We start from the raw sequence: 27565 nt of genomic DNA on the forward strand, positions 1-27565 counted from the left end.
ACCGGGGCTCCGGGGAGGTGTTTGCAGGCACGCGGGGGGCCACCGGGTGTCGCCACTGACGTCAGCGGCAGTGTCGAGGGTCTTCCGCCTCTTTGTCACCTAGGGACACCTGTCAGTCAGTAGAGGGTGGCTGGCAAGTTGCAGCGGCAGGACGCTGTGCTCCGCGCTCACCCTGCCCCGTCCGTGTCCCCCACAGGGTCACAGCAAGTCAATCCAGTGTCTGACGGTGCACAAAAACGGAGGCAAGTCCTACATCTACTCCGGGAGCCACGATGGACACATTAATATCCTTTGACTCACAGAGCTGGCTGTGGGGCCGCTGGCAGGAGATGTGGGAGGTTTCTGTCCTCGCGGAGCCAGAGGCAAGGACAGCCAGGTGGCAGCAGCAGGGCGCAGCCAGCCCTGGCTGCTCAGACCGGCCGTGTCCACACTGGGGACAAGGCTGCAGCCCAGGCCTGGCGGCCACTTTTTCCTGGGCGGCTGGGAGTGGCTCTGGATGGAATTCTGGACCAAGCTGCCTCTCTTCCGCGTGGGCCCCTCGAGCGGCCCGATCCCTCTCATAAGCAGCAAGTCAGGAGTCTCAGAATTCAGTAGAAGCTAGAACCTTTCAGGACGGTCCCCTTGTTTTAAAAATGGAAGACCGAAGCTCAGAACGCTCCAGGGCCTTCGCAGACTCACACTGCTTGTGGGCAGCAAGGGACTGGAGCCTGTTTCTCCCTCTGGTGAGGTTCCTGACGGTCCCTGGAGACTTTCTCTGGAGGCACGTTGAAGCCGCCCTCACAGCCTAGCTGTTTGTGGCCTGGGGCCGGTAGCCCCTCCTCCTCCCAGGACTGCGGTCCATAGGGTGCTGGGTGGGGCCCGGGCGGGTCATCCAGCTGCTGGCGCCATGTGAAAGGCCTGCCCCTGTGTGGACTGTTGCCTAGTCTGCGTGCTTCTCAGCTTCTGGAAGGGGCTGTCCCGGAACCGCGTGCTCCTTCCTCACCCCTGCAGAGCCGGCTCATCCCTCCGAGGCTCTGCGGTTTTCAGAGGAGAGATCCGACTAGGGAGGTCTCCCCACACCCCAGGGGAGGGGGCACATAGGTCACTCTATACCCCGTCAAATGTAAGGAGGGTGGCATACGGTGGGAGCTGCATTAGAATCAGAGGCAGAGAAGGCTCTAGAATCTGTCTCTCCTGGAGCAGCGTGCCATCTTCAGCTGCCCTGGCGTGGCCCCCCTCCCCTTCCAGGGCTGCCCCGGCATGGGAGCACGCCGACATGAACCCCCGAGGCTCCCAGGTACTAATGTTCCCTCGGGTATGGAGGGCTGGGGTCTCCATCACAAGAGCATGTCAACAGTGGAACACAACTATAGCTTTCTAATGGAGGTGATGATCTTTGTTTAAAGTGAGATTTGCGATTGTTCATATGAAAGAGAAGTCCCATAGCTTAAAACACACCTTCTACCGGAACACCCCAAACCCACGGTCTATAAACCCGCCCTGCCAGGTGGGTCAGCCCCGGGCTGTTACGTGGTGGTCCTAGCTGGCCATCGGCTTGCGTGGGGAGGGACCAGTCTCCTGCCGACAGTCCCGGGCCGGATGGCTCGCCGCAGAAAGCAGGCTGCAGCATGGGCTCAGCCGCGCAGCGTCCCATCCCAGTGACAGGTTACTGGCCGGCCTCCACTCTAGCAGGGCCCCGTCCCCTCGCTGCAGGAGCCTGTCACGGGGGGGCTGTGACCCGCGCACACCGTCAGCTGGCAGGGACTGGTGCGGTCCCACGATCGGCTCCCGTGGCCTCAGGTTGCACTGTTTGTAACTCAGCGTGTCCTCAGTGGCCCGCTCACTGCGGGCTCGCTGCGACACCAGAACGCCTGTCCTGGAATTGAGACGTAAACTCGCCCTGGGCTTCCCCTCGGGCCCCGTGCCCACGGTCCTGTCCCGAATGTGCCGCCCCGAACAAGGGATGGCCAGGCCTCCCCAGTGGGGCCTGCACCATGTCCTGCAGGTGGCCTTTCCTTAACCCCCCGCCCCACATTACTGGGATTCAGAGACGGGGGAGAACGACTCCTTCGCCGGCAAGGGCCACACGAACCAGGTGTCCAGGATGACCGTGGACGAGGCTGGGCAGCTGGTGAGCTGCAGCATGGACGATACGGTGCGGTACACCAACCTCACGCTGAGGGACTACAGGTGAGGGGGCCGCGGCCGGAGCGCGCGCCCTGGAACAGGAGGCCCTCTGCCTGCAGCGCTTAGTGCTGCCGATGACACGTGGCTCTTCTCAGCGCTGTCCCCAAAGGCTCCCGGGCCCAGGCCTTCGGCCACGGGCCGGGTTAGAGTCCAGGTGTAGACTCTGCCTGGGAAGTAGGCAGAACATCTCAGCCCGAGCGCCTTCCTCATTCTGTTCCTCAACAGCGAAGGAAGGCAACAGAGGAGGCGAGGCTGCCTTGCGGGCTGTTGGGAAGGCCCTCGAAGGCCCCTGGCCCGTGGCAGGTGGCTCCAGAGGACAGACAGGCACCCAGGTGATCTGAGTAAGAGGCGGTGTTTGGTCTGGCTCTGGGGTCTTGAACTGGCCGGCCCCGGAGCTGGGATAGCGGCTGTTAGCAAATAGCCTGTAGCTTCCCGTGCACAGTGGGGAAGAAGGAGAGCAAGGTCTGGCTCGTAGAAGCACGGATGGGGCACCTGTCTCCCCCCGCCCCCTGCCTCCCCACTGCGCTCCGTGCGCGGACCCCCGTCCCTCCAGACTCCTGGAGACATGCTGGGGACCCTCACTTGGATGCGGTGTGTCCCCCGCGCCTGGCAGGACCGGGCCTGGAGTCAGCCGAGCCTCATGGTGAAGGGCAGAAGCTGGCCCAGAACCCGGTGTCCAGACCCCAGCCGCCCTCCGTGCGGCCCCGTAGTGACCCCGCATCAGCACGGCCCCCGTGAAAGCCTTCCCGGGAGCTGCACGCGGTGTGGCGCCCTGAGCCTCACCGGGGGGAGACCCCGAGCCATGTGGACCCCACATTTGGCCTGGTCACAGGGGTCTGTGTGTGCAAGTTCCCCTAGGGCGTGGTTCAGGGCGTCCGCCAAAAGCAAACAGGATTTTCACCCATGAACGTGCCAGCTTCTTCGGAAGGGTCACCGTGCTGAGCAGAGTGGCTGTGTGGCTGCTGGTGTGAGGGGTGGGCTCAGTTCGATCTGTGCCCTGGGAACGCCAGGGACGAGGGCCAACAGCTCGTCAGGGGCCCCCTTCCTTACTTCCTCTTGCCCGCCACCAGCCCCTGTGTGATCTCTGGTCTCTGTCCCAGAAAGGGCCCTTCCTCTGTGGTCCCAGGTCTCCGCTCGTGGCTCCTGTGGCACGGACGGAGTAGAGCTTCCACTTCCTACCCCGAGTTGCTCGGGTGTGCAATGAGTGTGTGGTGTGCTTAACACGCACACTGAGCCCCCGTGAGGCGGGTGTAATGCGTTTTCCCTCGTCTCCAACAGCGGGCAGGGGGTTGTGAAGCTGGACGTCCAACCCAAGTGCGTGGCTGTGGGCCCTGGAGGCTACACCGTGGTCGTGTGCATCGGGCAGGTAGGTCCGCGTTGGTCTGGCCAGAGGGAGCGGCGGAGCGCCGGGTCTGAGGTCCGAGCTGTGCTGCTCTCCCGTTTGACAGGAGCTCTGACACCTGTCTGTACCGAGCACTGCACGTGTGTTCGCTCAGCCGATCCTCAGCAGTCCTGTCCTCTAGGACAGCATCATCCCCATTTTATAGATGAGGAAACAGAGGCACAAGGAGGGTAAGCTGCTTGCCCACGGTCTGCGGCGGACAGAGGGCGGAGCTGCGATTCGTACCTGGGCAGCTGTCGGGCATCAGGCACCCTGTTGCGACCGGCGCAACAAACACCGAGATCAGGGTCCTGAGGGTAGGGGAACGTAAGGAAAAAAAAAAAAAGAAGAAGAGAAGCCAGTTTGGGAACAGGAGGGTCCCCTGGGCTGATGGCCCAAGTGACGGCTTTATTGTTGCCGTACACAATCTTTTTTTAAATTTTTTTTTTTTCAACGTTTATTTATTTTTGGGACAGAGAGAGACAGAGCATGAACGGGGGAGGGGCAGAGAGAGAGGGAGACACAGAATCGGAAACAGGCTCCAGGCTCTGAGCCATCAGCCCAGAGCCCGACGCGGGGCTCGAACTCCCGGACCGTGAGATCGTGACCTGGCTGAAGTCGGACGCTTAACCGACTGCGCCACCCAGGCGCCCCAACCGTACACAATCTTTTATATCAAGACTCTGATGGATCAGGTCATTCTAAGAATAAACAGGTTTCACATGATCACTGCCAGCCAAAACATTTAGTTCTGTGTACCTTGTGAACTTTCTAAACGGGTCACAACAAGACCTTGTTGATAGATTCCTAGCAAAACACAGTTCCCGTGTTTGTTTCTCTTTGACCCGGGGTAGAAAGGTGGGTAACGTTACTGCCAACACCCACAGACCACAGGCTTCAGGAATTCGATTTCTCAGCCTTGACAAGGCTTTCCTATGCCTTTGCAAGTGGGGGAATGGGAGGGGGAACCACCGGGTTGGCTGAGGCGACAGGGAGCCGTTGCTCGACCCGGTCTCAGCCTGGCACCGGGGTCCGGCCTCCCACAGCACCCCCCGTGTCCATCGGCCCACACGGCCTGCTGGAGGCACAGCAGGGGCGGCGTCCTCCTCACGACAGGAGTTCACCTCCCAGCCCCGAGCCCTGCAGCTGTGTGACTCCGTGCACGTGATGGCGGGGGCGCCTGGGCCATTCCAGCTGTGCAGCCTGGGTTCCTGTTCAAGGCGGGCCACCTACACACCTGATCTTTCAGCATGTCAGCATCTCTGGTCTCTTGACCGAGACCCCAGCCTGACCCGCTCCATACCACGTCCTGCTCCGAAGCAGGCGGCGCGGGTCCGCACACCCGGGGGGCCCGGCATGTAGATCAGGGAGGGCAGGAGTGACCGAGTCCCCAATGGCAGGAGCGAAAGCCCTGCTAGAGAAGGCAGGGCTCCGAGTAGCTGCGCCCCCCCCCCCCCCCCCCCCGTGCCGCGCCAGCGGACTTCCGCGTCCCAGATAACAGGAACTTCAGCCGGGCGATTACCAGGCAGCCTGGGTGGTCAGTGGGAGAACTGCTGGAGTGAACCTCGTGGAGCCCTGTGGGGCGGGGGAGGGGGCACGGAGAGGCAGCCTTCCAGAAGGATGGGCGGGGCTGGGCTCTGGGGCAGGGCCTCAGGCGGCAGTTTCCTGCCTGCGGAGGGCCATCCTGACAGGCCCTCCTCCAAGGCTCACGGCGAGGCGAGTGCAAGCGGGTCAGGGGGGCCACGGAGTTCCGTGCCATGCCGCTGCTGCCCTGGCCCTGCCCCTCCCCCTCCCCCGCTCCGGGTAGGAAGCTTCTCTTGAAGTCCCCAGTGCAGGCCGTAGGGTCAGCGGAACATGCCAGAAGGGGGCTGTGATTCTAGGTCAGGAAACAGCCAGGGTCCAGCCTCGTCTCAGATGCTCATGCTCCTAAGGCCTCCCCTGTCGGGTAAAGCCAGTGCCCGCACCTGCTGGGCGGGTGACAGGGGCAGGTTGTTCAGGTGCATTTTGATGTCTCAGTGAGGGTACCGGCACCCACCCACCTGCTCCTCTTCCCCTGGCCCTCACCCCATAGGACACCAGAAGCGGAAGCCACTGGAGGGGAGGGGTGGGGGGGGAGACAGCTGGGTGCGGTGGGGTGAAGACAAAGCTGTCCCTGATCAGGGCCATGCTGTCTGGGAACAGGCCAGTGAGCTGGTGGCAAGAGGGGAGGCAAGGAGCGAGTGGGGGTGCAGGGCAGCAGAGGGTCCCCACCAGATGGCAGAAGGTAGGCTGTGCTAGCCGGGGACACTGAGGTCTTGTGGGCCCGGATGTGCGTCCCAGCTTGGTTGTTTGTTTTCTGGGTTTATTTTGGTTTTTTTCCTGTTTTTTATTAAAAAAAATTTTTTAATGTTTATTTTTGAGAAAGAGCATGTGAGTGGGGGAGGGGCAGAAAGAGGGAGACCCAGAATCCGAAGCAGCCTCCAGGCTCTGAGCTGTCAGCACAGAGCCCGACACGGGGCTCAAACTCAGAACTGCGAGATCATGACCTGAGCCGAAATCATGGTGGCTTAACTGACTGAGCCACCCAGGCGCCCACAGCTTGGTTTTGCGAGTTGTGAGGCCTTGGACCTGTGGCTCTGGGTGTACCCCAGTTTCTCCTCCGCACGGTGGGTGGGGTGACGGTGCCCTCTCCAGGGTGGGGGAGGGGCCCACAGCGCATGCAGCACCATTGGCAAGGCTGTGGCAAACGCTGCGTGAACTTCAGGCTATTTCGCTTCTGGAGGGGACTATATTTGATAATGTTGAGGCACCTCCAGTGTCTTTTAGCCTGGGAGGCTGAGTAGGTCTGTGTGCGGAGCCCCTCAGTGGGGCTGGGACGCCCAGGCGCTCAGCCCTGCCTGAGGACTCCGTCCTGCCTCCGACGGAGTCCGAGGGAAGCAGGGATGTGCTGCCAGGGGGCGCGGTGGGGCGCCTCCAGCCACCTCTCTGTGTGCCACCCGCGCTGTCCTTCCCGCTCCCTGGGACCAGGCGCGCTCTGGAGGAGGTCTGTTGGGGGGAAAGAGCCTCCGTGGACCTGGGCCTGGCTCTGCTCTCTGCCCACTGGCGCCCACACCTGGGGCCCGGTTTTCTGTCTGCAAGATGGGTACCAACGCCATCTCCCCAGCCGCGGGGGACGCCCGTCTGACACGTTGGAGGTTTCACACGCTGCAGATCGGAGCTGGTTTCTTTGGACCTGGGAAACCAGAACTGAGAATCGTCATGTGTCCCGTTCATTCCCAGTGTTGCCTTAGAGCCAAACGTTTGTGTCTCTTGAACCTCGTGAGAACACTGTTCGGCAAGGCTCGTTTACTGTGTAACGAGAGGAAGGGAGTTCAGATGGCAGATGGCTTCCCGAGGAGTGGGTGCTCGTAGTGGCAATGGCAGTAACGTGGCGATGGTGACGGCAGCTGGTATTGTGATACCGTGACTAGGAACTGTCACTGTCCCCAACGGCTAGCAAGGGAGGGCGCACGGAACCAGGGTCCCAGGGCCCCCGCCCCCAGCGAGCTTCGGGACAGAGCTCAGAGCAGGGCCGAGCAATCTGACCCTGGCCACTGCACCTTGACTGGTGGACTGGACTGTGCTTTTCAGATCGTCCTGCTCAAAGATCAGAAGAAGTGCTTCAGCATCGACGACCCTGGCTACGAGCCCGAAGTCGTGGCGGTGCACCCCAGCGGTGAGACGGTGGCTGTCGGGGGCGCGGTAAGGCTCCCGTCCCTCACGTCCTCTGCCCTGGCTTGTCTGGGTGGTTTGGGGGTGACACGAGCCGTGTGAGTGCGGGGCTGACCCGAGGCAGGACGGGAGGGGAGTGGTGGGGGCCCCAGGCAGTGAGCTTGGGCGGGGCGGTACTGGGCCGGAGGGCCTGCGGCAGGAGCCATCGGCCACGTGAGTACTTGGGGCACACGTGACTTGGCATGTTGAGACGACCGGCATGGATGAGCTGGGCTTGCAGGTTGCAGAAGGGAGCGTGACGAGAAGATGCTCAGCGCCTTGGAAGCAGCGCTGACCCGACAGGTTCAGGGTTTTCCTTCAGTGCTGGCCCCGTCGTGTGCCGTATGGCGCTCCTGCTCTCCAAACCTAGAGCCTCGGGCCTGGGCTTTGCCCGCCAGACCGAGGCAAACCGGTTCCCTTCTTCCCGTCTGGTCCCGGGGGGCCCCTGGCGGAGGAGGTCCGGCAGACCTTCGTGCCTCCAGGGAAGGAAGCGGGCGTCAGGCAGCACCTGCCGTTTCAGTGACCGGCTGGGGGCCGCCTGCTCCCCAGCCGCTTGAGGACCCGGGGACCAGCTGCCCACCGAGAGGTGCACGGCCGTCCTCATGGAGCCGCCGTGAGGGTCGAGAGGCTGGCCTGAGGGCGTGGCTTGCACCTGGCGCGTGGGGTGCATCAGCTCCGCGCTGGCCACTCCACTTGTCCTTGCTGCCTGTCCGTGCAGCAGCAGATGTGTCCCTGTGAGTGTGGCTGCCCCTCCACAGGGCACACCGCATCTCCTCCCACCAGGCAGCCCAAGGCCGGGACTGGGCCACAGCCCCAGCGGTTCCCACAGGGCTCCCACCCGGCCCAGACACCGTCCCCGTCGGCCTGCGCACCTGCAGTCCCAGTGGTCTTTCCTGGGCCCGTCCCCCATTCCTTTCCAGGTGCTGTCCTCTGGCAGGTTCTGAGAAACAGGTTTCACCTTTTTAGGGAGGAGCTCACAGCCATGGATGGTCCTGGGGTAGGAGGTCAAGGTCAGATGTGGGGTTTGAACCTGGTGTTCCCCCTGCAAAGCCGTACCACTGTGCCCTGCTTATCAGACCTTTACTGTTTCTCTTGAAAAGAAAGATGGCTAGTTTGTCGTCCCCTCAGCTGGTACCCCGAGGCCTCGGCAGCTTCCATCTTTCCTGGTTGTCTACCACTCCTGGCCTATGAATCGCCATGATGGCACAGGACATACGTATGTCTATACCGAGTTTCCCCACGTCTCACACACACTAGCCGTCTTGGTTTATTTTGATGACCTTGCAGCAGGTAGCTGTCCCATCACGTACTTGGCCCAGTAGTGGACATCGGTGTGGGCCTCCCAGGATGTGCTTCATGTGCCATCTGTGAACATAGGCTTTTCCTTCGTTGGAATGTGTTCCTCGTGGGCAGTGTGCTCACGAGACGTGGAGCCCAGACCCCCGCTGCATTAGGCATCGGATGGGCTGCTTGTGTGAGCTCTAGGACTCCCATGCTCAGGAACCCTGCGGAGTCTGGACGTGGCTGTTCCTCCCATGTTAGAGGCAGAGAGGAGTGCGTCGTGGACATAGCTAGGAGACCTGAGATTGTTTGTGCCACACGGACAGCTCGGCTGCCCCGAGGGGGTGGGCTGGCCCTCCATCTGCCTCCCAGTGCAGCCACAGGGACATCCTAGGCAACAGCAGGCTGGACAGAGCGGGGCCTGGTCGGAGTGAGTTGGTACCTGAAGGAAGCAGGGCAGGGACAGAGCACAGGGGACAGGCAGTGTGGCCCGAGGGGACAGAGCCAGACCAAGGGCCCTCACTGGAGTGCTGTCGTGTATAGGTCATTCTCAGAGCTTGGCCTGTGGTCACCTGTGTTAGAACTTACTGGAACATTTATGAAAAAAGGCAGAATCCTGAGCACCCAAACACAGAATCAGAATTGGGGGTGCCTAGCATTCTGCATTTCAATTACCTTCCCGAGTAATTCTTCCCAATGTGCTGAGCGAGCCCTGGGAACTGCTGAGAGGTTTTAGGAGGGTGTCAGGAGCGTGTGTGTGTGTATGTGTGTGCGCGCGCGCGCATGTGTACATGCCTGTGTGCACTCGTGTGCACACAACGGGAAGTGACCTGCCGCTCTTCTGTCCTGCAGGATGGGAATGTCCGCTTGTACTCCATCCTGGGCACCACGCTGAAGGACGAGGGCAAGCTCCTGGAGGCCAAGGGCCCTGTGACCGATGTGGCATACTCCCACGATGGCGCCTTCCTCGCCGTGTGTGACGCCAGCAAAGTGGTCACGGTCTTCAGCGTCGCTGATGGTTACTCGGTGAGTGGGCGGGTCGCGCGGCTCTGTCCCCGTGCCGGGCGGTGCAGATGGCGAGTGGGGAGCCATGGATGCCCAAAACCACGTGGCACCCGTGCTCTCAGAGCTGAGTGACGTAGGGCAGGGAGATACACCCTGTCGTCCAGGAGCTTGTGGCTGGTTAACGAGGCAGAACGGTTGCCAGGAAGGGCCCCGGGCACCGGCGAGGCGTGCTGGGAAGACAGACCGATCGGTCACCCGGATTGCCTGGCTAAGTGACTTCCTGGTCTCAGGGACCTTCTTTTTCGCCAAGGTCAAAGGGCTGAGACTAGATTTTCCTCTGGAGTCTCACTGCCATTTAAAGTCTTGGGAAGGTGGACACTGATCATCCCAGCACTGTTCATGTGGGGGCAGGGCGGGGAGGGGGGAGGCGGTGGGTAGGAAGCTGGGCAGCGGCTCGGCGAGGGTAGAGGTGCCTGGGCCTGGGAGGACAGCCAAGGAACTTCACAGCCAAGGGGCAGGAGCATTTATCGTGGGGAGAACTCGGGCCCAGAGCTGTTCGCCCCGGTTCACAGGGGACTGAGCTCAGCTAGGGATTCTGTCGCTTGCTGTCTGTGGCCACAGCAGGGGGCACTGGCTGGGGGGTTCCGGGTCCCTGGGCCCTTCAGTGTGCCAGCCCCCGCACTTAGGATGGGTTGGAACATGGCAGAGGCTGAAGAATTTACCATCTAGATTCTGCCATTAATGTCTCGCTGTGTCCCCTCATCCATCCAGTCATTTTCATCTTCATTTTGGGTGCTTTTAAATTTTTTTGTTTGTTTGTTTTCAACGTTTATTTATTTTTGGGACAGAGAGAGACAGAGCATGAACAGGGGAGGGGCAGAGAGAGAGGGAGACACAGAATCGGAAACAGGCTCCAGGCTCTGAGCCATCGCCCAGAGCCTGACGCGGGGCTCGAACTCACGGACCGCGAGATCATGACCTGGCTGAAGTCGGACGCTTAACCGACTGCGCCACCCAGGCGCCCCTGGGTGCTTTTAAAGTAAACTACAGACAGCCGTATGTTTCCCCGTAAATACTTAGGTTTATGTATCGTTAACTAGAGGGGAGTCTCCTTTTAGTTTATGTCTTTCCCGTAACGTCACTTCTGACGGCAGGTGTGAGCATATGCAGGTATATGCTAGAGTCAGGCACACGCCTGGAACCCGGACCTCCACGGACATAACACCCCGCCTCCCAGATTTCCTTCGGCCCCCTTACCACGTTCCTCAGACTCTATGTAAATGATTTCGTCTGTATACCGCCCAGGTCTGGTTCACGGCCTGCTAAGTAAGCGGTCCTCGGGAGCGGGACCAGCAGTGCACGGACCAGGCACACTTGGGAAAGAAAATCACCATCAGGTCGACCCTTTCTAGGGAATAAGAAAACGGAATGCTCTGAAGGAAAAGCATTCCTAAAGCATCAAGGGAGGCATTAGGCCTCGTCCAGCTCACAGCCTCTGTCCGGGCCCCTGCCCCCAGCTTGGGCGCCAGGGTAGAGGGCAGGTGTGTGAGGGGAGAGGCAGGCCAGCCTCCCTCTGCCCTGAGCATTCACTTCACTGAGTGCTGCCTGCACAGAGCGGGACCCCCTTGAGCTTGGGGGACTGTTTCTCGGCAGGTGTTCCTGTCCCCTTGCTGGCCCAAGGGCTCAGTGTGGACCGCGCACACATCTAGCGCTTCAGGATAAGTGCTGTGATGCAGGGGGCCCAGGGGACACAGTGGCTGCTGCTTGATGTTGGGGCGCTCCTTCCTGGGCCTCAGTTTCCTCCTCTCACGGAGCAGCGGGCACCGCGGGTTCTTCTGAGGCGTCCGTGAGACGTGCACGGTGCCTGGCAGAGAAAGCGCCTCTGAAGTCGACCCTCATTGTCACCGCGAGGGCCGGGCGAGGTGACACATGCCACTCTGGCCTGAACCCTGACTACCACCTTTCTGTTCTCACCCCGCGACTAGGAGAACAACGTCTTTTATGGACACCATGCAAAGATCGTCTGCCTGGCCTGGTCCCCAGACAACGAACACTTTGCGTCCGGCGGCATGGACATGATGGTGTACGTCTGGACCCTGAGTGACCCCGAGACCAGGGTCAAGATCCAAGGTGACTCTCGCTCCCGCCTCGGCTCCCCGGGCCTGAGTGTCCCGTCTGTTTCCGGGGAGTTGGCCGGGAGGCACGGTTCTGTCTGCTGCGTTCTGCCAGCCCCTGCTAGACACGAGTGACCAAGCACACTCGTGTTCCCAGCGTGAGAGCAGGTGGTCTCTGTCTACAGGGCACGGGGGTCACTCTTGACCTCTCCTCCTGTCTTAGTCGTTGGGCCTCCGTGCCAAAGCATCACAGGCTGGGCGGCTCAAACCACAGAGTGACTGCTCACAGCTCCGGAGACGAGGTCGGTGTGGCTGGAGGGGTGGGGGGGCTCTTCGAGGTCAGCCACTCCTCGTCGGCCCCCACGCGGGGGGGAAGGAGCAGTGCTCCTGCTTGTGACCCCAGCTCTTCTAAGGTCCTACCTCCTAATGCCGTCGCCTTGGGCGCTAGGTTTCAGCGTGCGGTTTTGGGGAGCAGACGCCAACACTCAGACCACGGCACTTCCCTTCCCCCTCCTCACCCCCTTGCACCAAACCGCTGAGCAGGGTAGATTCTCCGCCCATGGCGGGCAGTGTAGTGGAGCCTCACGTGGCCTTCACACTTTCCTAGCACCCCCGCCCCCCTTTTTAAAAACAGGTGAAACTATTCTCCATAAGTTTTATTTAATGCAACACATTTTTTTCTGCCTGTGGCTCTGTAGTCACACGCGGCTCAGAGCCCCGGGAGGGACCACGCCTGTCCGAGGTGGATCTGAAATTCTGCCTGGTGACCCCCCCGCCACCCGCCTCTCCTTCCTGAACTGCTCCTCAGTGGCCTCCTTGTGCCATCTGGTCCCCCTCGCCCTTTTCTGCACAGCGGGCAGCCTTTCGTGTTAAAACAAATGGGAGGCTTTTCTATTTAATAGTATCTCTGAGTCCACCTCGAGGCCTGTTGTGGGTGCTGTAGGCAGAGGGAGGGCACAGCAGACTGCGGGCCACACAGGACAGATTCCCACGCGCCCTCCTGTCTGTGTAGGAAGACCCAGCAAGTTCCCGGTGCAGGTGTCCGTTGGGCGAGGGCATGAGACTGGGGAGGAATCGGGTCATGCCTGGTGCACCTGTTACAGAGAGGGGTGGGGTGAGGAGACCCGCCCGCCCAGTGCTTCTCAGCCTTTATTCATTGCCACCGCATTTTATTACCGCAGACAGCCCAGGAAGCCGTTTGTGTACTGTCTGTGTCTTGTTTTATGCACAAAAAGAAAGATTTTTCGGGGGAGGAGCAGTTTGGTCTCCCAGGGGAGGTATCCGGTTGTCAGGACGGTACCCGTGTCTGGGAGGTCCAGCAAGGACGCTGCTGAGCCCAAGCGTCAGTCATGCGGGGGGTCGGGGCGGGGGGGAGGGGGTCGAGAATGCCTGCGCCCACCTTCCTTCCTTCCCCCCCGACCATGCTTCTGCGAAGAGGGGCGGGGTCCGATGAATAGCTGTCCAACTGGGTTTCTCCGGGCCTGTTGTTGGTGCCGGCGCAGCGGGTCTCCTGCCCCAGGCCGAAGGGGTGGTGGGAGTGGGGACGCCGGGCCCTCGTTCAGAGCACCTTCTTTCTTCCCAGATGCGCACCGGCTCCACCACGTCAGCAGCCTGGCCTGGCTGGACGAGCGCACGCTGGTCACCACCTCCCACGACGCCTCTGTCAAAGAGTGGACAATCACCTACTGAGGAGCCCCCTCCCGTGGACGGACCGAATCAGGGACTAGCGCCTAACCGCAGCAGAACACGTCATTTCTCTAAATCTCTCTGTCGTGCGCCCCCCGCCCCCGCCCCGCTCCAGAGGGAGGGGCCTTAGCTCACGAGCACCCGCGTCTCGTCTCTGCAGGGTGTTCCTGTCTGTACACGTCCTTCTGAAAGCTTTAGACAGTGACCGTTTGCACATGAAAAATAAAGCAAGCACTTAAACAGCGTGTGGAGCGTAACTAAAACCCACCACCCAGCCCAGCCCAGCCCGAGTGCAGAACATTCCAGAGGCAGAGCCTCGAAAGCACACAGACCCGCTCGCCCACCCCACCCCCCTCCGGCCCCGCCCCCGCGGTTCTTGCTCTCTGTCCGCCACCTGCAGAGCGCCCCCTGCCGGCGAGGAGAGGGCGCGCCCCGGGCAGCTCAGCGAAGCCGGCCTTGTGTGTAGAGCAGGTGCCGCTCGGAGCCGGGGGCCGCGCTGTGTGGTGGCCTCCGCAGCGGACCTTGTGTTCACTGTCCGTTTTTGTGCTTGATTTTAAGAACGGAATTGCGGGATTTTTTTTTTTTTTTTTTTAAGTGTATCTTAACTGTTGCCTGTCCGTGTTTACGGGCTAGCGCGCTGAGGGCGCCGCCTCCGGGTTTCAGAGCCCTTGTTAGCCGGACCCAGGTGTCTCGGCCCCCGTTTGCTCTCCCGCTCTGATGTGTTCCTGTCTTTCTTTCCCCCTTCTGCCCTCAAGAGCAAAGGTTAATTTAAAGGCAGAGGTGAAGTCACTGTAAACTAACCTGTTATGGTTTTCACCTTTTTTTTTTTTTCAGTGCAGAAATTAAAAGTAAGTATAAAGCACGGTGATCTGTAGTTCTTTTGCGTGTGTCGGAAATTGCTGGTAAATGTTGGCCGAGAGCAATTGCTCCCTTTGCACTTGTGAAAACACTTTGAGCGCTTTAAGAGATAAGACCAAGAAGTGATTAAATGTCTTTCTCTTCACTGTGGATTGCTGACTCTGTGTGGTGGGGGGCCCGTGGGGGTCGGGACGGGGAGAGCTGTGCGGGACCTTCTGGTTTCGCCCTGGCCTGCACCCTCAGAGGGAGACAGTTCCGGAACCCGGATGGTTGGATCTACCCAGTGGTGGGAGAGCAGCCCCAGGGAAGGGGCCTTCTGGATCCTCATCCCAGCTGCCAGATTGCTGTGTGACCTGGGCCACCTCCTCTCCCTTCTCTGGGCCTAAATGGATTATCTGTAAACTGAAAACAGAGGACCAGATGATCCCCAGATCTCACTGATTCTCAAGTGCTGGGGCAGTCTGTGACCTTTCTGGGGTTGCTTTCAAAAGTAAGGAATAGCGTGCGTTTAGATGTCGGAAAAAAAACGAAATTCCCAAACACTCCTTTTAATTGTGAAAGGTTATCTTCTTGGCTGGAAAGACAACATCGTAAAGCTGTCTAAATTTGTAGTTCTTCTTCTGGTTTCATCATACTGCTTCCATAGTTCATGTATAAAAAGGACCTGTGAAAGGAAGAGAGAATTAAATGTGAAGTCTATAATATCTAAAGTTCGGGCCACCACAAATCACAAAGTCCAGGAGTGTGGTTCATTCCTGTGTGGACTGGGGACGGGCTACTTTTCACTTCACATCAATGGGGAAATGGCGAATTATTCACTAAACAATGAGGATTAAGTTTGGTAACAATCTGAAAAAAATAAGATCGTGTACCTTGTTCTTACACCAGGCTAAATCAAAAGCAGATCCAAGTTTTTGATTTTAAACAAGAGTTTCAATAATACTAGAAGAAATCCGGGGACTTTGTGTCCACACAGATATGAGTATTGCTAAGAATGAGAAAAACTATAAAGGATAAAAGAATGTTACATTTGGCTGTAATTTTTTAAAGTGCACTGAAGCAGAAAAAACACAGTAAACATTTAAAACTACAGCAAACGCCATGCTGTATGCACTAGGCCCAAGGATGTGTACATTTTTATGCTCGGTATAATTTTCCTTGAGCACACAGGATTTTTTTTTTTTAATGGAAATTATATGTGCATACATGAGACCATTTTAAAAATTTTTGATAGAAAACTGATAGAATAATGCATATAAAGTGACTACACTTATGGAAAAAGACCACAGGCTTGGATCTTGAAACCAAGGCTTTCTGGTTGAGAAGACACAAAGCTGGGAGGCAGGAGGGCCGTTCACCAGACAGCACAGGGAGTCACCCGCCTCAATTCCTCACTGGAGGCTTTGTGTTTAAAAAAAATTTTTTTAAAGTTTATTTTTGAGAGACAGCATGAGCGGGGGAGGGGCAGAGAGAGAAGGAGACACAGAATCCAAAGTGGGATCCAGACTCTGAGCTGTCAGCACAGAGCCCGATGTAGGGCTCGAACCCACAAACTGTGAGATCGTGACCAGGGCTGAAGACAGACGCTTGACTGACTGAGCCACCCAAGCACCCCTCACTAGAGGCTTTCTAAAGCAGAGCTTGAGTTGACCCAAGATCTCTACTCCTTTCGAGGAGGGACGCCTTCATACTGCACCCTGTAAGGGCTAGTGGGGGGCACTTTCAGGCAGAGGTGGGTAAGGGCTGTGTGTTCATCTCTGCTCCCACCCTGACTGCGGTGCAAGCAGCAAATAAACCCTTATTCCATCAATCCACTGATTTCGTGGTTACCACAGCAGAGCCTAGCCCAAGCTGGCCTAACACAGAAACAAAGACCTGCGTATCGAGGCTGTTGGTGTCTGCATCAGTTTCTACGTCTGTAAATTGGGGGTAATAATGGTACACACCTCACGGCTGTGCAGGGATTATGTGAGATACCCCAGGTAAAGCCTACATCAGTGTCTGGCCCACAGTTAACGCCATAAATGTGAGACATTGTAGATGTAGAAGGTATTAGGAAATTGATTTGCAAGTAACACACATACGGTAGTTAGCACTGTGAATGCAGGGCACCAAATGGGTACCCACCTAGTGATAACATACAACAAATAGTGACCTGTGCCCCAGGAGGAGCCCACGTGAAGTCCAGGGGGAACTCTGAGGAAGGAAATCAGGGCAGGCTTCCTGGAGCAGGTGGTCTCTCGAGGCTGGGAAGAGGCTTTCAGAAAGCTAAACGGGAAATCCGGCCGTGACTTTCCTGAAAAATACCCAAGACAGGGTTTAATATCATCCGGTGTTCTTGCTTGGATTTATTCATTTGTCCCTTTTACGGAGATAAACAATTATAAACCTCGCATTTAGTACAAAAACCTCGATTTTTTTTTCCCCATGTTCTTGCATTAAGTCCTAGATTTCTGGGAGTCTGCTGTTTTCGGATTTACTCCTGGCTATCATAATCCTGTCTAAAATCAGTAATTAGCAACTACTAGGGAACAGAAACTGAGGGAAGGGGAGGTTGTTTTCATAGGCTTACTGTAAGCCAGGATTCTGAGGGCCACGGGGCATAGAGAATCCCCTTAGAGGATGAGGGAATTAAGTACTGACAACATACAGGGTGGCCCGGCTAATCTGAAAGTACAGTTTGCCTGTGAAACTTTCTGAGCCAAAATGGTCAAAAGCAAACAAGTAGTTACCATTTGTTTCTACAGAAAACTTTTTTAGCGTCCCCAGACCCCCAAATGAAACTTCTCTAAGGCTTTTCCGATACTTTCGGGCACACCTTGCTCACAGACGCACACGAAAAGTCGAGATGCCGCCCTGGGGCTCACAGACAAGGTGCCAAGCTGGCGGCTTGACAATCAAGGGCTGAGTGTGGTTCCCGGGGAAGGCGCGGGGGGGCGCTGCCTCTGCACCGGCTCCCCTCGCTGCAAAACCAGCTCCGACCGCTCCTTTTGCTTTTCGCCATTTTTCACAAAAGTGCAAATCCTCTTTGGACTTCTTCCAGCTAGTGAAAACGGGTACCAATGTAGGTCTTTCGTAAGAGCGTCGTAGGAGCTTTCGTAGGAGCGTCACGCAAAGTTTGGAAAAGCGAGGGATGCCTGCCTGTATGTGCGTTGCACTTGAGGTGTAACTTTGGGGCCACCCAGGTGCCTTCCTGCTCAAGGTAAAGAACTCGTCACCACAGAAGTGCCCTTTCTAAGTGACTCGTCATTTATGAGTTTACTATCATTTCTTTCTTTTTTTTTTTTTGGTTAATGTTTATGTATTTTTGCAAGACAGGCAGAGCATGAGCAGGGGAGGGGCAGAGAGGGAGGGAGACACAGAATCCAGAGCAGGCGCCAGGCTCTGAGCCGGACAAGGAGCTCGAACTCACAAACTGCAAGATCATGGCCTGAGCCAGTGGCACGCTTAATTGACTGAGCCACCCAGGTGCCCCATCATTTAGTTATTTCTTGGTTTATCATCATAGTAATAATTAATATCAATACTTTGGTTAATTATTAATGACTATTAATTATAAGTTAATAGAGTGAATGCAATTAATTCTTAATAACGGACTAATTTTGGGTTTTTAGTAGATTTCTTTTTTTTTTTAAGTTTTTTTGAGAGAGAGAGAGAGAGAGAGAGAGAGAGAAAGAGAGTGAGCAAGGGAGGGGCAGAGAGAGAGGGAGAGGGAGAATCCCCAGCAGGCTCTGAGCTGTCAGCGGGCTCGAACCCATGAACTGTGAGATCATGACCAAGAATAGAATGCTTAACCGACTGAGCCACCCAGGTGCCCCAATAACTGACTAATTTTGAAAGGAAAAAAGAATCTTGGAAACAACCGACCCAGTAGGTCCCAGGATGTTAGAAATCCCGTGTGAAGAAGGGAAGCGTATAAAATAACATTTTTGTGCCCGAGCCAGACTAGCTCCAGTGACCCTAAATCGAGCCTTTTGATTTGGATACCGCTGCACTTCGTGATTGCGTTTATCTGTTCTGGTACCTTCTATGCCAAAATTTAAAAAAAAAAAAAAAAATGAGGAAGATGGACACTGTCTTGCCCATCAGACTCGTGTCTCACAGGTAAATGGCAACCACGATGCCTGGGGGGGAGCCGCTCAATCATTCACATCACAAAGCGGACGATCTCCCCAGCCTGGTGGGGGAGTTCACGCTCTGCCCCATTTTCAGGCGTGCGGACTAGATCTGGGGGGCAGTTGATTTGCAGGACACAGGACACGGAGTGACCGAGCTGGCTGCCAGACAGGCCTCGGGCCCCGCTGGACGCCCCAGAGGGCAGGTCCCCCTGCTGCTGTGGAGCAGGTCAGATGGCAGGGGCCACCGTGAGCGGGGAGGGGAGAGACCTTGTGACTTGCCTGGGGGCGCAGCAGAGCAAAGGAGGTGCCGTTGGACCTATTAGGCTCGAAGCAAGCAGACCAGAGACGCAGGAGTGCATTTCCAGGACCCACGTCCAACATCAGACGCTGATTAGAAGAGCCGTTAGCCCTCGATGTGCCGCCCACCTCCTGAGGGGTCTGGGACAGGCTAAGTGTCCACGCTGAGCCTCCGGGTATAGGGTGGGCTTGGGGGACGCAGGGAAGCCAGATTTGGGGAGGATTTGTATTAATAGGGCTATTGAGGGAAGAATGCAAGGAACTATTATTAAGAACTTAATCCAGGACTTGTGTTCTTGTATAATAAACACATTAGCTTAAACTAGTAGAGCCTTCACCAAAGGTCATGTTGTGTATCCCCTTGTTTCCCACCCCCACAAAAGATTGTAAGAAATGCTGGCTGGAACCATCGGCGTGGCCATCTGGGGAGCAGCATCATTTCACAGGTGGACACAGATGCCATCTTACTGGCAACTGAATTATGACCATCAACTTGCTCTCTAGTGATCTGGGCATAAGTTAGACTTCCCGGCATCCCGAGGATGGTAAGTCTGAGACGTGTTATTTTTTTAGCAAACTAGGGAGTGGGGAGGTCACACTTCTGACTGCTCCAGGAAAGCCACAAGTGGCCTTGTCTTCCACCTTTGTGCTCACCTGGGTGTCCTCTGTGCTGCATGAATGCAGGTCGAGCCTGTGCCCCGAATAACTTCTATCTTTGACTATTAACACCTTCTTTAATTCACTCCTTCTTCCTCCCTCCCTCCCTTTCCTTCCTTCCTTCCTTCCTTCCTTCCTTCCTTCCTTCCCTCCCTCCCTCCCTTCTTCCTGCCTTCTTTCCTTTCCATTATAGCATCCAACTCATTGCATATGGGAAGAACACTGAAAATAGATGAAGGTTGCAAAATACTGTTTGTCTAGATGAAGCTAGTATTCCGGGTCTGGCCAAATTAAAAAGCCAAAACCCACAATCTTCGGTCTGGGAAGTGCCTTTATCAGTGCGTTACCTTAGCTCAAGACGCAAACACACTTCTGGGTTTAGCCGGGATGTCCTATAGAAACAGCACGCATTCACTTGCAGAAACAGCACGCATTCACTTGCTGACACACAGATGTACCAAATCTTTGGCTTCTGCTGATAACGCTTATAAAATCTCTGAGCGGTCTTTGTTGGTTTCAGTTTTCCAGTCTTGCTTTTGACTGGAGCAAGTTTCTCCCCGGCAGATTTAGATTTGCTACCTCCACTTGGTACCCACAAGGTCAACACCAGCCGTCCAGCAGACCGCGCGCTCCCATCACGCCCTCTCGGCCTCGGCATTATTCAGTTTGCCCAGGACACCGCTGTATTGGGCTGGACCAGCCTGTCCATCTGGGGAGGTTTGGTGATGTTTGTGGCCTCTACACCCTAGATCCTGGTAGCTTCCTACTTCGGTGGTGATGATCCCAAGTATCTCCGGTCCCTGCCAGTTCCGACAAGAGCTAGGGATTTCATTTTGAAAGAGCCAGGGATCTGTTGTTGTTGTTGTTGTTGTTGTTGTTGTTGGCAGAAGAGCTTTATAACTCCGTGATCCTAGTGGCTTAATTCTCTTAAAGAGAGCACAAATGAGATATTGGACTTCTTCCTTTTCGTTCAAAGTCCGCTCAATTATTTATCCATTCGTGTATTCAACTAAATATTCATCCATCATTACGTACCAGGCAACACATCCAGCTTTGGGGACATACTCAGCTTTGAGGGAAGCCAGACACGGTTTGTCCTGTTTCACTGGGTTTCTAGAGAAGTGGGAGAGAGTGTGAGGGAGGAGTCCTCTGGTAGACGACACACAGGGAGCTGTGGGGCCCGAGGGAGGGACGTGAGGCCCAGCCCGGCGGGTGGGGTGGGTGGGGGTTACTACCCACCTTGCGTGGACAGAGCCCCGGCTCTTTTGCTAAACCCACGTCTCCGTCCCCCCGCCTGCCTCCAAGTGGAAGCCACTCTCCCATTTCTGGAGAAGACCTGCTCGTGTCTCCTGTCTCTGCGGCCCCTGACTGCAGTGCTCCGCTGAAAACAGCAGAGAGCAGCTTGAGATCACGCCTGGGCCACGGCTGAGCCAGCCTGCTGAGGTCACCGGAATCCGGGAGGGTGACCGGCTCCTGGCTGAGAGACCGGGGAAGCAGGGCATTGGCCAGCAGGACAGGCAGGCCCTCCTTCCCACACCCCTGCCAGTGTGCCAACACGAAGCCCTGCCTCCTGGCCTTCTGACCTCAGACAAGCTGGCTGAGTCTGTGCTGAAACGGCCAGAGTTGGCTAAAAGAGCCAGTTTTCCTATAACCGGCCTTTATTGTCAGACCTGCTGGGCACAGCAGGAGGAAGGCCATCTGTCTCACCTCCTGCAAGCCACCTCCTTTGTCAGGAGCATGGGGAAATGGCTTTGCAACTAGCTTAAGGTGAGTGGAAGGGACAGTTGTTCCTCGTAGGGACAACCCAAGGTCCCAAGCGTATCCCTTTTTACCAGCAATTAAGTGGACATTACTTTGGCTCGTGGTCGGGGTGAGCTAGGGCTTGGTTGATGGGGCACAGTGGCCTGGCTCCTCGCCTTCCTACCCCCCCATCAAAGCCTCGCCGCTCTCAGCTTCTCGAAGTTCTGGGGCACAAGCGGTAAATTGCAAACATTTGTTCCAAAGAGGTGCTAAGGGATGGTGGAAATTTAATTTTGCATTTCTCCCCCCTTCCCCAAATCACTTAGCCTGGCATCTCAGTGTTAACAAGCTTGCCCCCGCTTGCACCCCAAGAAAGGGCCAACTCAAAGGAATGTGTTTGCTCGCGTAATGGGGCTTGTGGCTAAGGAGGGTTTCTCAAAGTGTGGTCCAAGACCACCTGCGTCAAAACTCCTTATACAAACATGGATTTCTACTGTGTGGTAATGTCTACTGGCATTAGACGCATCTTGCCTTGGCAGCCCATCGATCCCACGCCCAAGTATGAACAAGAGGACGGGAGTCTACGTCCCGCAAAAGACACGGGTAAGAACACTGGAGCAGCACTCTTCCAAAGAGCCTCAAGCCTTGGGTGCCCACCCACAGAAGAATGGAGGGACTCATTGTGGCTTGTCCACCCTGGGCCCCTGGGCGATGAAAGTGAACCGACTACCTTTCCGGGGAACGACCTGGAATCCATCTTGTAAACATACCATGGAGCAGGAGAAACGAGGCGCAAAGGAGTGAATATGAGATGGTTTCCTTTATATGAAATTTAAGAACAAACTAAGCTCGGGGCGCCTGGGTGGCTCAGTCGGTTAAGCATCCGACTTCGGCTCAGGTCATGATCTCAAGGTCCGTGAGTTCGAGCCCTGTGTCGGTCTCTGTGCTGACAGCTCAGAGCCTGGAGCTGCTTCGGATTCTGTGCCTCCCTCTCTCTGTGCCCCTCCCCTGTTCATGCTCTGTCTCTCTCTGTCTCAAAAATAAGTAAACATTAAAAAAAAATTTTTTTAAAAAGAAGAATGGACTAAGCTCATCTATGTTGACAGTATAATGGTTACCCAGCATGAGGGTAGGGATTATTGAAGGGAGGGGGTGTATGGGATTTTGGAACTGTTCTATATCTGGATATGAATGGTGGTTAGACACATATATACACATGTGAAAAAACGTATACATGCAGGTATATACGTTGGTGTATTATCTGTACGTAGTATACCATATGTATACCACAGTACATATATAGCACATATGCACATATACCCTACATGCACAGGTGTATACATGTGCATTGAGCTCATGCTTACGAGTGACAAACTTTAATATGTTTCACACACACACACACACACACACACACGCACGCACACACGCACGCACACACACACGCACTTCTCAGCCTCGTTCCAGACCTACCAAATCTGAATCTCTCGGTGCGGACCCTGGTAATCTGCATTTTGTGTGTTTGCTGGTGTTGATGCACAGCAAAAGTTGACGACCAGCATGGCAGGCTGGTCACACACCAGACCCCATTTCCCATCTGGGTTAGAGCATTACAAGATTTTTTTCAGAGGTCGAGTGTTAGGGAATAAGACTGGTAAGAGATTTCTCACCTGAAAATCGGGTGCTGGGGTCCTGTGAACCCAAGACTGTCACAGGCTCCACCCAGGACAGAAGCCCCACTCTCCTGGAAATGCAGACTCTTTTCCACTTTTCCTTAAAAATGGAACACTGACACCAACTGTTTCCACCCTTCTCTTAGTGGAGAAAGATGTATTTTAAACTCATAATCAGTCTATACGTGATTTGGTATCCTTTCCTCTTCCCTCTGCCTGCCACATAAACCCCATGTTCTGTGTTATTAACAAGAGGCAGCAGGACGTTTCTGAAGGACCTAGAATACGCAGGGCTATCTTGTTTATGTGATCTCATTGGATCCTTAAAGCAATGCTCTGAGCAGATCTGAGGCTCCAAAGGATGAAGCAACTTTGCAAAGGTACACAGCAAATTGGTAGTGTCGCTGGGATCTGACCCCGATGTGTCCAACCCCACCAAAAACCTGCCGTCTCTTTGGCGGGAAGAGTCTATCACGAGGATTCCAGTGCTGTTTTTGTTTAACGTACAGCCATAAGAATTCATCTTTGTCATTAAAGGCTGTAAGTAAACACTCCTTAATATCTGCATCGTATCGGACAAGTGGATGGATATACCATAATTTGTTTCGTGATTCCCCTGATATTCACTCTGTTTCCATCTTTGCCAGTGCAGATGTCCTGATGAACGTGTTTTAACATCAGTCATCGCATTTGTGATTCTCGCTCGGGACAAATGGTCACAAATGGGATAACTATAACAAAGACTACGCACATTTTCAAGATACAGGAACGATTTGTCCACACTGCTCCCCAGAAACATTCTTTTCATTTGCATCACTCCCAACAGTGAGGGGACGCCTGTCTCCCTCCACCCCTCACCAACTTTGGGAACCATCACTCCAATTTTGCCAATATGGCACTGCAATTCCATTTGCACTCGTGACGTTGACCATTTCTGATAGACTCATTATTTTTGCTTTTCCTTATATGAATCTCTAGCCTTTGGAGCGTCAGTGTGAGCTCCTGACATATCTCAAGAAGTTGATACTGTTTCATATTCATGGGTTATTTTTTGTCTTCCAACTTCATTTAGGTTGCTTTCTGGTAAAAAGAGTTTAATCTTTATGCAGTCAAATTTATCAATAAATGTCATGATTTTTTATTGCTTCTAAGCTAAAACAATCTTGGGAAATTTATTCTCAAATCAGAGGAATATTTACCTTTAGGTTCTTCTGTGTTGTATTTCACTTTTTTTTTTAATGTTTATTTAATTTTGAGAGAGAGAGAGAGAGAGAGAGACAGAGCAGGAGTTGGGGAGGGGCAGAGAGAGAGAGGGAGACACAGAACTCGAAGCAGGCTCCAGGCTCCAAGCTGTCAGCACAGAGCCCGACGCGGGGCTCGAACCCACGAACTGCGAGATCATGACCTGAGCCAAAGTCGGACACTCAACCAACTGAGCCACCCAGGTGCCCCCAAACATATCCTATTTGCTGCTACTTACATAGATGGTAAATCTACAAAGGAAGGCAAAGGAATGATCAACAGAAAAATTAGGATAGTGCTTTCTTCTTGGGAGGAGGGAAGTAATGTGTTAGGAAAGGCACATGGGGCCTCTAAAGCATTGGACATATTCTATTGCTTCACTTGTGTGGTAGCACATTAGCTATCTATTGGTAATAACAATATTTTCCCGAATTTAGCAGCTTAAAAACATATATGCCTGTTATCTCATGATTCTGTAGGCCTGGAGTCTGGGCAAAGCTTAGCTGTGTCCTCTGTGGGGCTACAATCATGGTGTCGATTGGGGCTGTGGTCTCATCTGAGGCTCTACTGGGGAAGGGTCTCCTCCCTTGCTCAACCCTCAGATTCCTGAAGCTGCTGGGCTGAGGGCCTCGGCGTCTCTCTGGGTATGCGCTGGAGGCTGTCCCCAGTTCTCGGCCTTGTGACCAGCTCCGAAGGGCAGCTCACAACACATCATTCTATGGAGGTTACCATCTTATGTAACATAATCACACACATGCAATCCCGTACACCCCGTCACTCTTGCTATATTCTCTACGTCCAGAACCAGGTCGCAGGTTCTACCCATGCTCAGGGGGAGGGGTCACACGAGCACATGAAAGCCGGATCATGGGGCCCCCTTAAGAGTCTGTCGGCCCCAAATGGTACACAGGTAGACATTTAGCTATTTGTTAAAGTGTGGGTGTGTGTATGATATTTGTAACCCTATAATATGTTTCGCAATTTAAGATTTTAAAAACTGTAAAGCCATTTTTTTGATAAATCAGTTTGGATCTGAGTGCGCCCAGGGATAGCCAAGCAAAAAGAAGCTCATGGCCTTAGGTAACTGAATCTAAAAGGAAGTCTGGAAGTGATTCAAGAGCTCAGGAGGGCTGACTTTTCCTTTTGAGATACTAGAAGTTGCTGGGAACTCAGAAGGCACTCTGTCTTAGACCTGAGAATTTTTGAATTGCTTCAAAATTACGTCAGTGCCTAATTTTTATTTGAAAACAAGAAAATTGTTTTAACCTCTGACTAATTTGAAGAGAAGTGGCATTTTTACAGTACCTACCATGGGCACAGACCATCTCTCCGAAGGTCGAATCTTCTCTAATATCTCTTAATAAAATTTGGTAGCTGTGTTCATTAACCTACCTCACCCCTCGTGCTAAATGTATTCTCAGGTATTTCGTGGTTTTGTTGCTGTTATGAATGGGATCTTCGTTTTTAAATATGATTTCTGCTTCCTGTTTTAAATATGATTTCTGTCCCTGCTACTCACCAGGAACATGACTGAATTTTGGACACGCACCAACATTTTTGTCAAGTGACTTTGTTTTTAAACAAAAGCCTTTGTGAAATGGCTAATGACTATGCTCTCATATTCATTTCAGTTTCTATTTTCTTAGGTTCTCTAGGTACACGATGGTGACATCCAGGAATCCTGGCATTTTTGCCTCCTCTTTTCCAGTGGCTGTAATCCTGATCTAAGTCTCTTGGAAGCAAAGTTCCTAAAAACCCTTAACCTTCAGGGGTGCCTGGGTGGCTTGGTGGGGTAAGCATCTGACTCTTGGTTTCGGCTCAGGGCATGACCTCGTGGTTCGTGAGTTCGAGCCCTGTATCAGGCTCTCTGCTGTCAGCACAGAGTCTGCTTTGGATCCTCTGTCCCCCTCTCTCTCTGCCCCTCCCAGTGTCTCTCAGTGTCTCTGACTTAAAAAAAATGTTAACCTTCAGAGTCAGATGAACTCAAGACTGTCAGCAACTTTCTTGGGCAAGTCACTTAACCTCTCTGTGCCTCGGTTTCCTCATGTATAGCCTGGGGCCATCATACACTCTACCTCATTGGGTAATTGTGAGGATAAGATAATATCTTTTTTTATTATTATTTTTTTTTATTAAAAAAATTTTTTTAATGTTTATTTATTTCTGAGACAGAGAGAGACAGAGCATGAGTGAAGGAGGGGCAGAGAGAGAGGGAGACACAGAATCCGAAGCAGGCTCCAGGCTCTGAGCTGTCGGCACAGAGCCCGTTATGGGGCTCGAACTCACGAACTGCAAGATCATGACAGGAGTGGAAGTCGGATGCTTAACTGACTGAGCCGCCCAGGCGCCCCTGACATCTGCATCCTTTCAAGGCTGCCTAGGTGATTGTAACGGCCAGGGTTGAGAATCACTGATGGCCCCAGTGTGGCACTGACATTTCAGACAATAATCATGGAAGCCCACATTCCAGATGAGTTCAAGTACATCCTCCCTTTCTTTGCCATACATTAATTCATCCTTGCTGACTATGCTGATTAATTTTACGTGCCAACTTCGCTGAGCCACCGTGCCAAGATATGTAGTCAACCATTGTCCTGGATGTTTCTAGGAAGGGGTTTTCTGAAGGAGATTAACATCTCAATCAGAGTAGACCTTGCATAAAGCTGATTGCCCTCCATAATGCTGGGGACCATCTAATCAATTGAAGGCTTTCAGAGGGAAAAGACCGACCTCCTTTGAGCACGAAGGAACTCTGCAGCAGACAGTCTTTGGACTTGGACTTCAACTCTTCTCTGGGTCTGCAGCGTGCTGGGCTGCCCTGCAGATTTTAGACGTGTACCTCCATCAATCATATGAGCCAATTCCTTAAAATAATCTCTCTCTCTCTCTCTCTCTCTCTCTGGTTGACCTCTTGTTGAACACAATCATAAATAAAGCACCCCACTTTCGTTTTCTACAACTAGAGAATGGGTGATGGCAGAGGCATGGGGAGAGTGATACGGATCACCGGATCCAGTTGAAATGGTGGCATAAAGACAGAAATAACCCTGGGAGACATCTGGCAAATGTCTGGAGACTTTTTTGTTGTCTCAAGGGGGTGGAGGATGAGGCGCTGGGCCTGGGGCTGGGGGTGTAAGAGCGATACGGGGCATCAAGTGGGCAGAGGGGCCGGGGATGCTACTAAACATCCTGAAATGCATGGAATTATCGTTAAAATGTAACAGTGCCATTGTTTGCGAAACCGGACTGGAGTGGGGCAATAGTGAGTCACTAAGGAAATTAACATCTCACCCCTTGAAAGGAGGAGGATTGTGGTCAGATCGGGAAGGAGCTCTGAAGAGGCAACAGGAATCCAGTCAGCAGATCGGACAAACAGCCTGGGGGCAGCTAGTGCTGAAAAAGCCACGGGACTTCACGGAAACTCTTGAGAGACCAGCCCTACCGGGGAGGTAGGACTGGCTGTCCAGCCAGCAGGAATCTCAAGGCCATCATGTGGCTCCAATTAGTTCCTAAGTGGCCGTGAGCTCAGAAGCTCTCCCCAAGGTCTGAGCCCAAGACCGGAGGTGGTGAGTAGCCATCTTGTGTTTTGTGGCTGCAGCTCATGTTGTTGTTTTAAATATC

At 54.3% G+C, this 27565-nt stretch overlaps 2 protein-coding genes across 2 annotated transcripts in view; both read left to right on the forward strand.

Moving 5' to 3' along the window:
* The window catches only part of WDR1 (WD repeat domain 1), a gene marked incomplete at its 5' end in the record, with an annotated part of 44507 nt that extends 30137 nt beyond the window's left edge, over nucleotides 1-14370 (forward strand). Inside the window, 7 exons of the mRNA XM_040494620.1 lie at nucleotides 197-284; nucleotides 2013-2169; nucleotides 3445-3532; nucleotides 7157-7267; nucleotides 9410-9583; nucleotides 11548-11692; nucleotides 13259-14370. Coding sequence (XP_040350554.1) covers nucleotides 197-284; nucleotides 2013-2169; nucleotides 3445-3532; nucleotides 7157-7267; nucleotides 9410-9583; nucleotides 11548-11692; nucleotides 13259-13365 — 870 coding nt within the window. The remainder of the gene's footprint in view (nucleotides 1-196; nucleotides 285-2012; nucleotides 2170-3444; nucleotides 3533-7156; nucleotides 7268-9409; nucleotides 9584-11547; nucleotides 11693-13258) is intronic.
* A 12790-nt stretch (nucleotides 14371-27160) lies between these two features.
* SLC2A9 (solute carrier family 2 member 9) overlaps nucleotides 27161-27565 on the forward strand; it is a 258417-nt gene continuing 258012 nt past the window's right edge. Inside the window, exon 1 of the mRNA XM_040487873.1 lies at nucleotides 27161-27510. The gene's annotated coding sequence lies outside the window, so the exon portion shown is untranslated. The remainder of the gene's footprint in view (nucleotides 27511-27565) is intronic.

This window comes from Herpailurus yagouaroundi, unplaced genomic scaffold, assembly GCF_014898765.1.
Source record: "Herpailurus yagouaroundi ecotype Mexico unplaced genomic scaffold, PumYag 28, whole genome shotgun sequence".
In the NCBI taxonomy this organism is placed as follows: Eukaryota; Metazoa; Chordata; class Mammalia; order Carnivora; family Felidae; genus Herpailurus; species Herpailurus yagouaroundi.